This window comes from Limulus polyphemus, unplaced genomic scaffold, assembly GCF_000517525.1.
Source record: "Limulus polyphemus unplaced genomic scaffold, Limulus_polyphemus-2.1.2 Scaffold1, whole genome shotgun sequence".
Taxonomy (NCBI): Eukaryota; Metazoa; Arthropoda; class Merostomata; order Xiphosura; family Limulidae; genus Limulus; species Limulus polyphemus.
The window spans coordinates 4,300,002-4,316,240 of record NW_013665611.1 but is presented as its reverse complement, the minus strand read 5'-3'; the positions used below and the strand labels follow the sequence as shown (position 1 = coordinate 4,316,240).

Below are 16,239 nucleotides of genomic sequence, written 5' to 3'. Positions count from 1 at the left end.
GATACTGAAGTATTACTTTAACTACTTTGCCTGTTTAATGCCCAACATTTTTGCTTCATTTATGGTTTGATGACTGTCCAGTTACTAAAGGTTATTAACCCATTAACTGCTGTAGGAGCAGCTCAGTTGACGTTTTCTGACTCGCAGATAAAACTGAGTTGCCATTAATCACAATAAAACAGTAATTATCGTCATTCGCATAGTTATAGTTATATGTGTGCGACTGGCGGATATTTCCGTCATTCACAGCTGAGTCATAGAACTTCAGTGACGGAAATATCCGTCATACACAGTTAATGGGTTAAAGTATAATCATATAGATATAACCCTTTTAAGCTGTCTGTTTCAGTAGGAAGTATTTTAAACTTAAGTGTGCTTTAAGCTGTTTTTTGTGTATAAGTATAAAGTCTGTGTATGTATTTATTTATTCATAGATGTATGTGTTTAAATTGTATATCTAAATTTTGTTTCTTTCAGCTGGTTTGTATGTGCCACAGCCAATTTATCAGACTCCATCTGTAATGGGAGGATTGCAACCTAGTGGTCTACTTGGTATGCCTAATGGAATGATAGGAAATCAATTTCAAAGTAATGAAATGCTTCAGGTAAGACTGCTTAAGTCAGTGTTGCTTATTAGCTTTTCATATACATTTTGCAAAAATCACCACTTTTCTTTTTCCCTGTTTGTTTGACTGTTTAAATGCCAAGGATTCAACATATTTAATAGTGTGGCTGTTTTATTGCTTCACCTTTACTATTGGCCATAATGACACAATGCTATAATTTGTCAGACTTTTTTATTAACATTTGTAATGAATATAGAGTTTAAAGAGAATTTAACTTTTTGTTTTATAAATTCTTTGCAGAACTTGAAGTTTTTGAATGATCTATATACAGGATGCTTTGACATATATTTCTTTACACCAATACATAATCGGAAGAAAGTGACAACTTGTGTACTAATAAAGTTATTAGCCCTTCTAATATTATAGATTTTATTTTCTTAACATATGTTTTTTTACAACTTACTGCTCTTTGCAGTTAAAGAATCACATTTTATATAAATTGAGTTGATTATGAACAGGTTAACAGAGTCAGTGAAATATACATGCATAATGACCAACTTATTTCCTGAAGTATCATGACAGTGACTGGAAATATACTCTATTCTGTTTAAACCTGTATTGTGGATGCTTTTTTTATAGCTATATTCCTACAATATTTATATTTAAAATTAGTGAGATTTGTGATAGTATATGCTTACAGGATTTTAACTCATTCAGTGCCACACCTATAAATAAACCTGGTACTGGGAGTGTTGTTTATTTTTCAGATACACCAGTTTCTCATGTTTGAGGGTGTGATTGTTACCATTCCTCATACATCTTGTAATTTGTTGCTTAGGAACATTACTTATCTCACACCTTGTAATTTCAGTCATTGTAAAATTACTTTTTTTGCTTCAATAGCATATAAATCATTATACAAAGGTATAATAGGAATTATCACATCCACCATTTTGTGTCATCTTTAGGTATTTTTATTGCAAAAATAGTCTAATCTCTAACACTCTTACATTATGTTACTAGTAGACATTATAGTGAAATTAATGTTGTATGAAGGACATTTTATGTGAGGAACATGAGTACTGTGGATGAAATAGCATGTTATAAAGCTAATATTTACTGCTACTGAATAAAAGCAGTAGCAGCAGCACCTCTTGTATATAATATGCTATTAGCAGTTAAACAACAGTGTTATTGATGTAAGAATGAAGTAATATCAATTGAATTCAAGTAACAAATATTTCATTTTCTTTTATGGACTTCATTAAATTGAAAGACTTCATTCAGTACTTATCAGGTTGTTCTGTTTGTTAAAATGACATAGGTTAATACAATGGCATTGATAAAATTTCAGTAAATTTACTTTAACTCTTTCATGTCAGGTAGGTCAAGGTGTTCTTGTCACAACCTTTTACAGAGTTGTATTCAAAATTTAATTAAATTAGTTTCTTATCAATATGTGCAAATAAACTTGGCATCAAAACATAGGTAATAGATCAAATTTTAATATTATATAAGATTTAAGTTCTTAATTCTATAAGGAAATATTTAAAAAAATCACCAATCTCCCGTAGTATGAGAATTGTGACATTTCCTCTCTAGGTCTTCTCTAATTTATTTACCACCCCTCTAAGAAGTACAGAATTTAAAGTAAATTACTTATTATACTGTAAATATTACTCAGGTAAAGCATAATTTTTATAGTCTTCAATCTTATTTGTTTATAGAGCCATAAACTAGAAAATTAGAGCCACTTGCTACACCCACCTGTCACATCCTTCCTTTTAAAAATTGCCAATAATTCTTTCTGGCATTTTATACTATATTATTTATACCCAATAGCAAGTCAATATAATATGTCATTTGATAGATTAAAACTTTGTTGTTTTTTTGTACAGGGCATTGTCTATTTCATTGTTCCATTTCAAATTTGTTCTTGTGGGAATTACATTGATGGGCTTAGCTAAATTTTTATAGGCTCTTATTGCATAGTTAAAAAACCAGAAAGATAATGATAAGTATTGGTCATTGTTTTTTGCAAATTATTATTCTGTGTTCTTTAGTGCATTATTTTATTAAATAAAAATTATTTAGTGTAGTAGTAGTAGTACCATTAGTATAAAGAAGAAGGCTTAAATTTCATTAACCATCAACAAAAAATAAGACCCAGGTATATTTTTTGTTTTTTATATGTATTCTTTATTGTAAAAGTAACTAAAATGTAAAAAACTATGAACTTGTTAGATCAGGTATGATAATGAAAAGAAGTAAAGATTCTTCTCAAGGTATACTTGTGAGTAGCTCATTCATTATGCAATTTGGTATTGTAACTGGAACTTCATTGAGTGGTTTAAAACTTGTGTGGCAGGATTATTAGTTATACACTGTTCAAAAGTCAATAAAACAATAAAATTAAGTATAAATAGATGTATATTGTAATGAGCTTTAAGCTATTTAGGATAAACAACTGAGATTTTCTGTTACAATTTGCAGTCATTCTAGAAAGAAAAAAAATGGTGACTTAGATTTATTTCCTAATTTTATATGATGGTTATGATGTTGGTCAAATCAACTGACCCCATACAGAGTTATGGTAGAGAAAATAACAGATAAAAAAAAAATATATATATATATATATGAATTGTTTGTGAAAAAGTAAGTTTGATATTAATTTAGGAGGTTTTAGAGATTATGCAAATGAAATTTGAAAATATTAGGATAAAGAAAAGTATTTTTAATCTTAATATGAAAATCACTTGGCAGTCAACACTCTGACTTCGTATGTCCATACAGACAAATGTTTAGTAAAAATACTTTATTAAAATTTCTGATTTTTTGTCTACAAAAAACTTGTGATGTTTATTGAAAGTTTGCTAAATTTCATGAAGTTCATTTACTTTCAGAGTTATAGTACATATACTTTCTTGGTTACAAGGTCATGCAAAATACACAAACTTGTTGTAAAAGTGTTAATGAAAATATTGGTGAGAGTGTAGTATGTTGGCATACCATGAATTTTCTGCCTTCTTGTTTTACGATAGAGTTTTCAAAAGTAGGCAGTTACTCTAGGTGTGTGCCACGTAACATGTGGTCAAGAAAGTCATGTTTGCTCTAGATACTTTTATTCTTTATCATTCCTTTAATAATATACGTGATTTGACCATGGGAGAGTATGCTTGTACAGTAGCACTTTGTGTGTGGAAGTAGACAGCAATGTCCTCCAATGGTACATCACATGATGATTACATTATGTTTGAATGTGAATGACCAGTCATATGGCTAGCACTAGTTGCTCTTGATAAGTTCGATGCTACTGTTTAACCCTTTAAATATGGGAGTGTCAAAACCTTAACAGTACAATCAAAATTTAAAAACTTTATTATCAATGTATGTCAATAAAGTTGACATAAAATTTAGCTTAATTCAAATTTTGATGTTATCTCAGTTTTACTTTATCAAAATTTAGAAAGAATTCTGTTTTTTTTTTAATTTCAGACACTTTTTTTTTTTGTGAGATGTACAGAATAAAAATTTTAATTTTGTCAGTGTTTCACAAGGTTTACCTGGGATCATCATATTGAACTGAGGCTAAGAGAAGTTAATTTAAAATAAGAAAATCATTTGCCCCTGAAGAAGAAATGTCCACATTTCAAAAGCACTCGGGTGATAGAATATTGTATTATTGTGTTAAATTTATTTCTTGAACCTGCGTGTTTTCCTAACATCATGAACCTACATAGTATGTAATTAAGTGATTGTGTATATGATAAAGTCTTTATTATTTAACTGTTAAATAGTTAATTATAGACGAGAAAAAGCTAAGGGTAAGCTTAAGTACAAAAATGTTTTGAATAAATACAAGCAAGAGAGTGAGCAATGAAAATAGATAAAAAGGAACACTGTTGTGGCTGTTAAGATTAAGGATTTGTTTTTTATTAACAGTGCTTCTTTTATTTTTTCTGTTACTGTTATTTTCATTGTTAAAGATTTTTATCTTGGAAGAATCAAAAGATTTACTGTTGCTAGACGTGTGTTCAAAAATGTGAGATGCAGATCTTAGATGTTCCAGTAAATGAGTAGAAAGCTGTATTTTTCTCTCTAATATAACTATAATCTGTATATGTCTGTGGAATAAACTTTTTCTGAAGTGTTATTGTCTGTCTGCTTTTCAGATAGAAGTTGACCTAGTTTCTTATCATATTGTGTATTAATGTCAATTTTGTATATTTTAATTATTTTTAACTAATTTTTTTTATTGCATGGGTTAGTTTGGGATCAAAGGTAAATACAGTGAACAAATATCTTTAGAAGATTTGTTTTCTTTGTCAATTTGAGGCTCAACTTCAAAGGAAGCAATTACTTGATTAACAACAGTGGGAGGGAAGCTATTTTGTACACAAAACTGAAATCTAAGGTTGTCATTTTCTTTTTTGAAACAGATGAGGTTGGAACTTATGATTTTATTTGTACAAACAGTAGTTTCTTAATATACCTAACTTCATGAAGGGAATTTGTTTGAGTAGTTTTGTGAAATACTGAGGTTTGGAAACCAGTATTTGTCTTTTCAACAAGAATATTAAAGAACAATAATTTGTCATCATATTTTTTAATTGTGAATTGTATATTTGGGTATATCTGGTTTATATTAAAGAAAAGGTCATAAACAGTGTCAAGGTTATTGAAAGATGTAAAAATGTCATCAACATATCAAACCCAAAAATTGGTTTGTAAAGAGGATATTAGATGGCAGTATGTTCAGTTCTTATTATGAATATATTGGCAAGTACTGCAGCTACAGAATTATCCATACTTTGTAGGTCTTCAACTGGGTTATAATTTACGCTTTCAAACAGAAAATTGGTGGATTTAACTGTAAAGGTGAACAAGTCTCATATGGTTTTGATGAAAACATGGATGAGAGTTGTTTTAATAACATTTTGTTTTGTGAGCTTTGAATAATACATTGTATAATTTTTTTTTTTTTTTTTTTATTATTACTATTATTGTCTAATTTGTTTGTTAGGCTGTAAATGTGTTTTTGTGACAATACAAACCTTTTATTTCAAAGAAGATCTAAATAAGTAAAATGTTAGTTTTAATAAACTTTTTCTGTTTTTTTTTAGTAATAGTCGGAAGATGTAGTTTTATTATATTCCTTCCAAAATACTTGTTATACCAATTAGCTATTTCTCTAACATGTTTTTCATACAAGGTGATTGTAAAGAAAACCTCATAACTAAAATTATTATTCTAAAAATACTACTTGTCCTGAGAGAACTAAATTTCTTTACAGTCATATTAAGTTTAGATGTGGTACGTGGTGTTTCAAAAACTGTCATAGGTGTTCAGTATGCTTTCTCTCATTCTTAATCAGCATACTAAACATATCCCTAAACGAAGCTCATGGAAACATCATCTGTCTATTAATCCTCCCAATATCCTGCATAATAACACATTTTATTCAAATGAATATGACTAAAACATTCTGTATAAATTCTGTCAGCACAGATAGCCCATTGTGTGGCTTTGTACTTAATTACAAAGAAAAAAAAAATTCTGTTGATATTCTAGATAAAGAAATTTCCCACTTTTATCACCTGTACAATCCTTCGCTGGAAGAAAAAGAACTACAAAAATTTACAAAGAGAACTGATACATTTTTTCTTAAAAAGAATAACAAAAATTGGCTTCCTATCAATAACACCAATTCAAAAAGCACTTCTAACAACACTCTTTCGAACACTCTTCTTTGTCCTAAAGAAACTACCATAACATTAAGCAGTCTACCAGAAACTACCAAAATCACTTTATCTCACAATGAACAGCCTAAAAGTACATTTAAAAACACTTCATCCTCTAATACACATAAGCCTTCTCAAACTAACAAATCTGTTGAAAATAACAGTGACTTCATAAAATATACAGATAACGATGAACACTTCTGACATATCTCCAACATTGTTAATCTTTCAGACATAATAACTCTCTCTGAAGCAGAACTCAGTCTTCTTTGTAAAGGTCTCAACTTCTGCCCAAATAACAGCTATGTTAATGAACCTGAACTTCTTTCTGACCTTCATGAATTCTCTAGAAAACTAAGACTTTGTGATACAACAGTAAGAGAAATAGACTAAACATTTCCTGGAAAACCGGATGACCTTCATGGCATCACTAAATTCCTTTAACAGGCACTTGTGCTAAGGGAACAAAATGTCAGAGATTCGAAAATTGTTAGTCAGGAGTTTGGGCATGTTACAGTATTTTTCAAATCATTATGGTCCTTAGCTAAATAACTTTTCTTGAAAACTACCATTGCTTTGTATTTTTCTTCCTTCTGTTTCTTTCCACAGTAGCAGATTGATGACTTGAATAAAATGTTCATGATGTTAGAAAAATACGTTGGTTCAAGAAGTCTTGATAGAAATGAATAAAAACCTTATAACCTGAGCGCTTTTGAAAGGTGGACCTTTCTTCTTCAGGGGCAAATTGGGAATGGTGGTGTAATCGAATAAGTCATATATATAAAGGATATAATTATTTTGTGTATATTTTCTTTATAACCTTATACCTCTAAAAACAAATGTAGTTGTATTTACAAATATTAGTTTCTTTTAATCATTTAGCTGTGCTTGTGTAATAGAGATATATACTACTGACGGTGAGGGACAACTAATTATAATTCTGTATGTGAATATTGTTTGTTTTTGAAGGGATTTGTATAATTCTAACAATTGAGTGCTTTGTTGATATATTATTAACATTTTAATATATACAGGAATGTATTATTAATAGTTTAACTTCTACATCTCAGCTTTTTACTAACACATTAACTTCTGTTTTGTTTAATACATTAATCTGTATGTGTATCCTTTATTTACATTTGCAGTCTACGCCTACTGTTCCTTCAACTAATCCTTTCATTTCCCTGGAGGTAGGGCAGCAGGGAGGAGCTGCCTGGGGTAGTGGTCTGTCTAACAGTGGCCAAGAATCACCTGGGTTTGGCCAGGTTGGTCACTTCTCTTCCTCTTTCTCTTTGTAATCACTCTGTTTGGTATCATTAAACTTTAACAGCACAGGTAAAGTGAACCCCAGTTATGCCATATATAGTTTGATTGTGAATTTTCTTCTTTTTTTTCAGCTGGAGTCTCAGAAACATACTTAAGTTATTATCACCTAATTTTGTAGATATTTATTTTTTTATGAATATTTAAGTCAACTAAACCTTTTAATTATACCCAGGGTTCGTGAATTATCTGTTTCAACAAACAACTTTAGTTTACGGTTTATCAATCAAACATGGGTTCTTAGAATAATAACTTACACTTTTGACAACAGCAACATATCAATAGCATATATTGCAAGATATTTATAGAACCAACAGATGATTAGACCAGAAACGCATTTGACATGATACCTTAGCTTTCACATGTATGAGACATGGAGATTTGAATGGATACCAGGTTGTGAGAAGATTAGCTGACCCTAAATGTCTTGTTGAAAGTTAACTAGATATTTTCGGAATTAAGAGAAACTCTGTGTTGCTAAGAGATCTGGTATATTCGAGGCAAGAAAAATTTCTTTGCAGTTTGAAAAAGGTAAAGAAGAGAAATATGGCTTCTCATAACTAACTACTAATAAAGTATGCATTAACACGCTTCAGTAAGTCAGTTTTAACAGGAAACAAGACTATTATGCTAACACAAGTGTTTTCAGGTCGATTGGATGCATTTCTGGAGCCTGAAGTGATCAACTGCACAGAATTTCTAATATTGAGTATTTTGTAAAAAAAACAAAAACTCCCCTTTAACAGTTTTAATATGAAATGTCTCATGATCACATTAACTCTGTCACGTTGTTCTCTATTCAAAAGCTTTGTTCTTCTCTTCTTAGTTACAAGCCTAATAACACGGTAGTCATTCAGAATGGCCTTTATAACCCTATATGGTATTTCATGTATTATAGAGTATGTATCAAGAATAAACCAAAGCCTTATAGCTGAAAACAGTTCTTAAATACTCTAAATTCACCTGTTATAGTCACAAAACTACATTGTTTTTGCTTCATTTTGCTCATTTGAAATTTTTTTTTCTTGTGTTATTATAATTAGTTGTTTGCAGTCTGCTAGTAGGCTATTCTTTTCAGTTTTGGTTTCATAGTATATCATGACCTTTCACTTTCTATTAAATAATAGTGTGTATATATGTTGTATTAGAATATTAATTTTACACACTGGATGACTTAAATATTAAATAATTGAAATTAATATTTTAAATATATGAAATTATTTGAAAATAATTCAGTTTGGAGATCATACACCCCTAAACAATTTTGAACAAATTACAACATATTAGAAGCTTCAGATGTTATTAAACAAATGTTTGCGTTATTTTGAGTAGCTAGATGAAATTACAAAATGGTTTTCCTGATGTGTGTTTAATGTATGAAATTAAAACATTGAATTTGCATTGTATAAATAGCACAAACAAAAAACTGTATGAGTCCCCTTATTGTTTTCTCTGGGTTGTGGCAATAATGAAGAATCTGTCTTACCATATTTTTGTCATTGTCTATAATACCATATTAGCCAGATAAATTCTAATTTCCATGATATTTAACCTACCATTCAACCTGTGTTCTGATATATTGCATATAAATAACTAACTATATCACTGATGTGATGCTCCTTCTCTGGCAAGGCATTAGCCACTAGTGTCAAAGAGGATGATTTTATTATGGAGTATGCTATTAAACAAGTATTAACTGCCTCACACTGTCTGCAGTACTGTTTTTTTCTCCAGTATCAGTAGGAGTTATTTTTTAACTAACTTTTAATCAGGACTGATGTTCTTTCTTGGTTATGACATCAGTAGGGGTGTATATCTCATCATAGTCGATACAATAGGTATATAGATAAAGAAGTTTTACCAATGATTTGTTACAAAGTTTGATAGTCTTGTCTGAAATTTTTTATCTATATTACTAACATTGCCTTATTTAAGTACTTCACACTTTACAGTGCTTTTTCAAATTCTCAGGTTTGATCAACTAAGTGGCAGCTGACAAGAGAAGTAAAATAAAAAAAGTTAATATATGTTTATCTATTTTGTTGTTAATTTGCTATGTTACTGTGCATGTAATGTTTTTGATAAAATAAATTAAGACAGCAGAAATACTTTATGAGAAATTCTAATTTTTAATGTACAAAAGACTTGTAATGTTTACTGAAAGCTTGCCAAATTTTGTGAAGATACATAAATCGTATCATATCGAACAATGTATCGATACAATCATATCACGGCTTCATGACATTAGTCATGTAACTACATGTGTCTCGCTTCTTTATTATCTAATTTATTATCCTTTCTGTGGTATAATAATATCCAAGTTGTTTCTTAGTTATCTTACCATCTGGCCTAGTGTTTGCGTACTGTGATTGGCATTAATCTGTGTAATTGTTTTACCATCTTGTTTATTTCTTTTCTTGTTATTTCTATCAAGTATTTTTCAAAGTTTCAAAGAAAAACAGTTTCTCAGTTTTTCTCAAAAAACTTGTAAAAAATTTTTCACATATCTTTGCTTCATAGAAAATTTGCTATTATTAATAAGTGTCTTTAACCTTAGGTGCTTGAAGTAAGTAAAGGAAAATATATTTAGTTATGCTTTAACTTGTTCTTACTGTCTTTTTGTTCAATTAAGTAAAATTATTTTACTGACTGATGATTAATCTTTCATGCTTTATCGTAATGGGAAGATGGGTTTCTAAAAATATAATAAATATTTACTTAAATTTGCAGGATGAACACTCAACTTATCCAGTAGATCCAGGGACCTGTTAGGAAAAAAAAGAGAAAGTTAAATTTATTCATCCCTTTAATTTCTTCTGAGGGAGAATAACTTTGCATCATTAGATTGTCCCTAAGTGAAGCTATGTTTTAGAATTTATTTTTCATTCACAAGTTGCAGTAATAAAGATTGGCTTTGTATGTGTGTATATATATATATATATATATATATTTTTACAAATGTAAGAGATATACTTTTACCAGTCTCACAAAAAAGAACCTTTGTATAATGATAGTTAATATGTTGCTTCTCATGACTTTTTTAAAGTTTAAACATGATATAATAGACTTTACATTGGTTGTCGAGACAAAATTTCTTGTATCTTTAAAACAGTCAGAACTGCATTAGTATCATATTTTTGTAAAGGGAATAAATAATCAACCAAGTGATCTATAAGTTAATAGATAATATAGCAAAAGAAACCGGGTGCATGCAATGATTTGGGACAATGAAATAATAAATTTATGGTAAGAAAATACAATATCTTGACTTGCATTAAGAATACACTTTTTTTTTTTGCTGTTTGGAAACATAAATGTTATTTTATTCAGTTTGAGAAGACCTGCAATATTTTTTTACCAACCAGGTAGATTATTTTCACTTTTTATGTACTCAGTGTGAGTTTTAGGAGTATTTGGCACTGGACATGAATTACTTTTGTGTCCTCAAAATGTATGAACTTTGTGGCTGACCATAATAACAACTCCTGTAACAAAATTATGAAAATGTTGAAGTTAGAACAAATTTTTGGTCTATGTTGAATACCATTAATTCTTTACATTACATTGTGCATAATCCTGTAGCTTCACCAGCAGATGGCATCTCTTCAATTGGGAGGACAGCCCTGGGGTATGATGGGTAATCTTCAGCCTTTAAACCCTGCATTAGGTGTACAACCTATGAGTATGACTCCATCAACAGGAATGGGAGCTGTCCAACCCACCACAGGTACCTGGTCTCAGTCACCTCAAGATCAGACTTTATCTACCAACCTCTGGCATTGAAGTTGGATAATTTTAGGATTGGAGAAGTTAGTATTTAAGAATATCTTCTGTGTAAAAAAACTGGTAAGTGGAGCAGTTAATTGTTTTTCATAATTACAAATGTTATTAATCTACACTACCTTATCAATGATAACTAATATATTATTTTTAAATAATTTCTTAAGACTGGAAAAAAAAAGTAATAAATGACTGAAACTGAGTGACATTTTGTACTGAAGTTCTATTCATGTAAATATTTATTTAAATAGTTACTAAGGATATTAATAAAGAAATGGGGTTTTCTTTCCCTTATGCAGGATATGGATAAAATGTAGCTAATGAATAACCACAGGTTATCAGGATAGGTGACTTGCAGCACAGCGACAAAATGGCAACTGTGATACTAAGCTTGCTCAGACACGCACTACACCAACATCTCCTGTAAGTTTTATATCTCGTATTAGTTGCCATGTAATGATTTCAGTGAAGAAGTTTGGATGAACCATTCCCCATCATCTGATTTCCAGCTTTTATTATTTACCATGTACTGATTGGAGTGAAGAAATTTGGATAAACTGTTCCCTGTCATGTGATTTCCAGCTTTTCAGACAATAAAGAAGGGTCTGCTTGAACAGCACTTCCACATAACTAATATTCTTAAAGTAGTTTTACCAAAGTGGATTTGTAACATCTTGCTTGCATATTACTTAACTGATGCTATGAAACTTTTGGAATAATGGAGGAAATGCATTGTACTTCAGAACAAAAATGAGAACTTATGTATTGGTGCTCAAATTTTTGATACCGTTGATGCACACTTGTTGTTTTAATTTGCCATGATTAACTTGCAAGAAATAGAATCCCATTTCTTTCTGAATATCCCTAATATTTTGTTTCTGAAAATGAGATGAAACTTAAAAATTTCAACTAGAATTGTATAAATTATTGTGTAATTAGTTTTTATATTCATCATTCTTCAAAAAAATAGTAAAATTGGCTTGTAAAAAAAAGATTAAAACAATAAATTTCAGATTGTAAGTATTATAGATTTTAGGGATACTTTAATTGGATGTCCTTATGTTTATGATTTATAAAGGTATTTAATTTTGAACCGTCATATATTTTTTTATAAGTTAGATTTATCCACTAATATAATTGTTACTTGAAACCATCAGTACTTGGTGAAATTCCAGTAGTACAGAATTGAGGAATAAAACAAAGACAAGTGTATGTCTCACAAAAACTTCATTTATTAATGACCATAGTTTTGCCCGTCATTTATTTATAAATGAAGTTTCTGTGAAACATACAATTGTCTTTGTTTCCCCCTCAATTCCATTAATACTTACTTTGATATTTGAAAAAAAAAAACAAATGTTATCAGATGTTTTAATCCTGTAATAACAACATGTACACGTATTACCCAGTATAACTGTATGTTTATTAGTAATACAATATGCAAGTGTGCAATTTTTTATGCATACAGAACTTGACATGACAAAGCCATAAGGAAACCTTGATTTGAATTATCATTTTTAACATTACCTTAGTTACATTATTTCTACATAGCCATAAATTTCAAATGAACAACACAAAGGTTCAAAAATGCTTTGTGCTTAATATGGTTTTAAACAAAATAAAATTTTAATCTGCAGCAAGTGAAAAACCAAATAAAATACTTCCAAAAAGTTGGTAATATAATAGAGTGCAAGTAACTTTAATATAAGTATATTTCATATGAAAGACTGGACACCAGGGCTGGAATGATTAGTCATAATAGTCGACTACACCTAGTTATCACCCGAGTAGTTATAAATCATAGGTTATGTGGTTTATCTGTTATTTTAAGTTGCAATTTTATTTTAAGTATACTTATGAGTTTGTATGCCTTTTGACTTTCAATAAGCACTATTTACACTATTGATCATAAGTTCATAATTGATTAGTTATGTTGATAAAGCAAAAGTGGCTATTTTGAACTTTACACCAGTGAGCTCTGGTCTTATTATGGGAAAGGTCATTTTTATGGCAGTGGTTTTAAGTTTTTGAAAAACAGAGAAATTTTAGGGATTCACTTGAAAAGGGTAAGGTTATTAGTAAGGCATTTCCCCAAAGTTTCTATTTCTAGAAAAGGAGCTATGGCTGCGAAATTCAACTTCAGTTATTCAATATACTCTGTCAACATGTCTCTAAAAGGAAAATATTGGGAGTATTTTGAACTTAAGGAAGATGAATTTACAAAGAATAAGAAAGTGTTTTGTTTACTGTACCCAGACAAGTTTACTTCGCTTATCATGCAATACATCAATCATGAAAAACCATCCTCAGTCAAAGCATACTGCTGAATACAGTGAGATTGAACCCATTACAAGTTCTGAAAAAGGTTTGTACATAATTATAACTGTTCTTGAAATAGGTTTACCCAATATAAACTAATGGCCTCAAAGTAAAGTGTAGACAGCAAGTTATCGAAGATAAAAATGAAGAATGTTTAAAACTTGCCGTTACTATAGTATACTTAATTTGACACGTGTGTTAAATGAAAATTTAATTATATTTTTGACTTATAATGGAGCAATAGGGAAATTTAAAAAAGGTCTTTTTGTATCCTCAGGACACCTGCAGCAAATCTCTGGATGTGACTTGCTGCTGTCTAGAGATTGCTACATATATATATCACCAAGAAGCGGGTCCAAATGTGTGTGTGTGTGTGGTAAACATATGACCTCTGTCCATTGGTGAGGGGCAGGGATTAATTTCGTAGAGCAAAGCTTTGGATGAAAGATATGACCTGCCATTCTATTAAACAGTGAGGAAGTACCTCAGCCTTGAGTATCAAGAGAAAAAAGAGGAAGTTAAGTCCATACTTAAATACAAAATGTTGCACTACAACTGACATCTGATCAAGCCATGTGAACCAGTGATACATCATTGTTACCTGCTACTTTATTGATGAAGACTGGAACATGAGAAGGGGAGTGTTAGCTACCAGACACGTGCTGGAATGCCACACAGGAAAGAACACAGCAATCAGAATACAGTCTACACCAGAAGTTTCAGACCAAAGAGATAGCACAGTTTACACATTATAATGCTTCACATATGGAAGAAGCTATGTGATAGTCTGTTTTGGGCATACACTACAGCTTACCATAAGAGAAGGAATGGTTCATGATGACATCAAAGAATGTGTACATGCATGTAAAAAATCTTGTTACAAACTTCCATAATTTGCCTTTGGCTACAGGAGAGCTCCAGAAGTGACAAGTTGCAATGAGGAGGGAAAGAGATCTTGAACTTATACTCCAACAAGATGCTGCTACCCATTGGAATAGCAATTGCTTCATGATGAAAAGTCTATTGCCCAACAGACTAGCCATATATGCTGTTCTTTATGACAAATCTATCACAAAGCCTGACACTGCAAGAAAACTGGAGGTTCCAGAACATGTCTGGACAACTGCTGAAGATTTCTGCAAGGTCTTAAAGCCATTTGATTTTGCTATTGCACAGATGGGTGCATAACTTTACCCTACTTTTGGTTGTGTCTACCCCATGATCAGTGCAAGCAGAAAATTCAGAACCACTGACAAACTTCAAGGATAAATATACAGTTTCAATGAGAAGATGATTCAGTATGGGAACAGTGGAGGAACTTGATTAGATATTGGCAGCAGTGCTTCACAGTGACAGCACTTCAGAAGTGTTTCATTACATAGCAGAACTAGGATTCAAAGAGAATGCCATGTACTGGTGGAAACACAAACACCACAGGTTTCCAAACATTACTGTGCTGGCCATCAACCTCTATGCCACCTGAGAGACTTTTTTTCAGCCATGGGCCACACCACTGCAAAGGACATAGCAGCACACATTGGATGAACTCTTGTTCCTGCACAACTACCTTAAGCCAAAACAGGGTATTCTTCCAAACCTTGTTGCAGCAATCAAAGTTCAAAACTTAGTTCAGATTAAGCATGAAACTAAAGCTATGGACATAGGTGAACCCAAGCAGGACCTGCACTGCCCAATATCTAATGAATTTTACCTTTTTTTTTTACAGTGTCTAAGACTTAGTGTTTAGGTTGAAAGTTTCTGCGTTACCAGTTGCATGTATTTGTTTGCAAGTAAAAGCATTTATTAGTTAAGTATGGAATTTGGTGTAATTAAATCAGTGAGCGCATTCAGTTGTCATCTATTCAACTAACGATTTTCATTAATTATCCCAGCCTACTAGATATCTAAATTTGAAGTGTTAAGTAAGTTAGGTAATAAGTACATCTTTTTGTCACATACATATCATCAGGCTAGTGTACATTAAAATTATAATAAGTTGAAAATAGTTTTTATTTTAAATACCCTAGTGCTTCAAAATGAAATATGTAATTTGTTTTTTGAAATGTTTTTATTGATTTAGAATTTTTATTTATACAGATTAGTTATCTAGGCAGTCTGGCAGGTATGGTGTGATGAGTGACATGTACTTCCAGTTATTGTTTAAAACTTTGAAAGAAAACTGTACTTGTTGTGGTGTGGAGACAATGAAGCATCCACATAGCACAAGACAACACATCATGTCGTTTTCTGTACTCCAGCAAATCCGTCTTAGAGGTGGCTTAAATTTCAGTTAGTGTGAGTTTTATTGAAGCTTGGGTCAACTTTTCCATTCGCAGGAAGACAACCCTGACAAGATGGTATAGTTTCCTGCCAATATCAATAGTATTATTGTACAGTATTCTATTATCAACTGTTAGTAAACAAAAAAAAACTATAATTATGTGTCAGCTTCTCCATCCTTTATATTTCTGTACTACTAAATTATATATTACCCTGCTTACTGTTAAGAT

The 16,239-nt window shown here is 30.8% G+C and overlaps 1 protein-coding gene across 6 annotated transcripts; it reads left to right on the top strand.

Annotated features, from left to right (window-relative positions):
- The first annotated feature begins 474 nt into the window (after positions 1-474).
- LOC106464087 (stromal membrane-associated protein 1-like) lies at positions 475-16,166 on the top strand. Of its 6 annotated transcripts, none has more exons than XR_002611833.1 (5): positions 475-605; positions 7,453-7,572; positions 11,213-11,476; positions 13,521-13,775; positions 14,007-16,166. XR_002611833.1 is itself a non-coding variant. In XM_022392562.1 (5 exons), exons 1-3 carry the CDS (start codon positions 522-524, stop codon positions 11,411-11,413), a joined length of 405 nt encoding a protein of 134 aa, XP_022248270.1. In that variant the 5' UTR covers positions 481-521; the 3' UTR covers positions 11,414-11,476; positions 13,521-13,775; positions 15,827-16,166. The 6 variants fall into 6 exon arrangements, 4 of the variants coding, with proteins under 4 accessions (XP_022248270.1, XP_022248155.1, XP_022248210.1 ...); XM_022392562.1 differs by having other exon boundaries at positions 481-605; positions 15,827-16,166; XR_002611838.1 differs by having other exon boundaries at positions 10,361-11,476; positions 13,521-16,166.
- Positions 16,167-16,239: the final 73 nt, after the last annotated feature.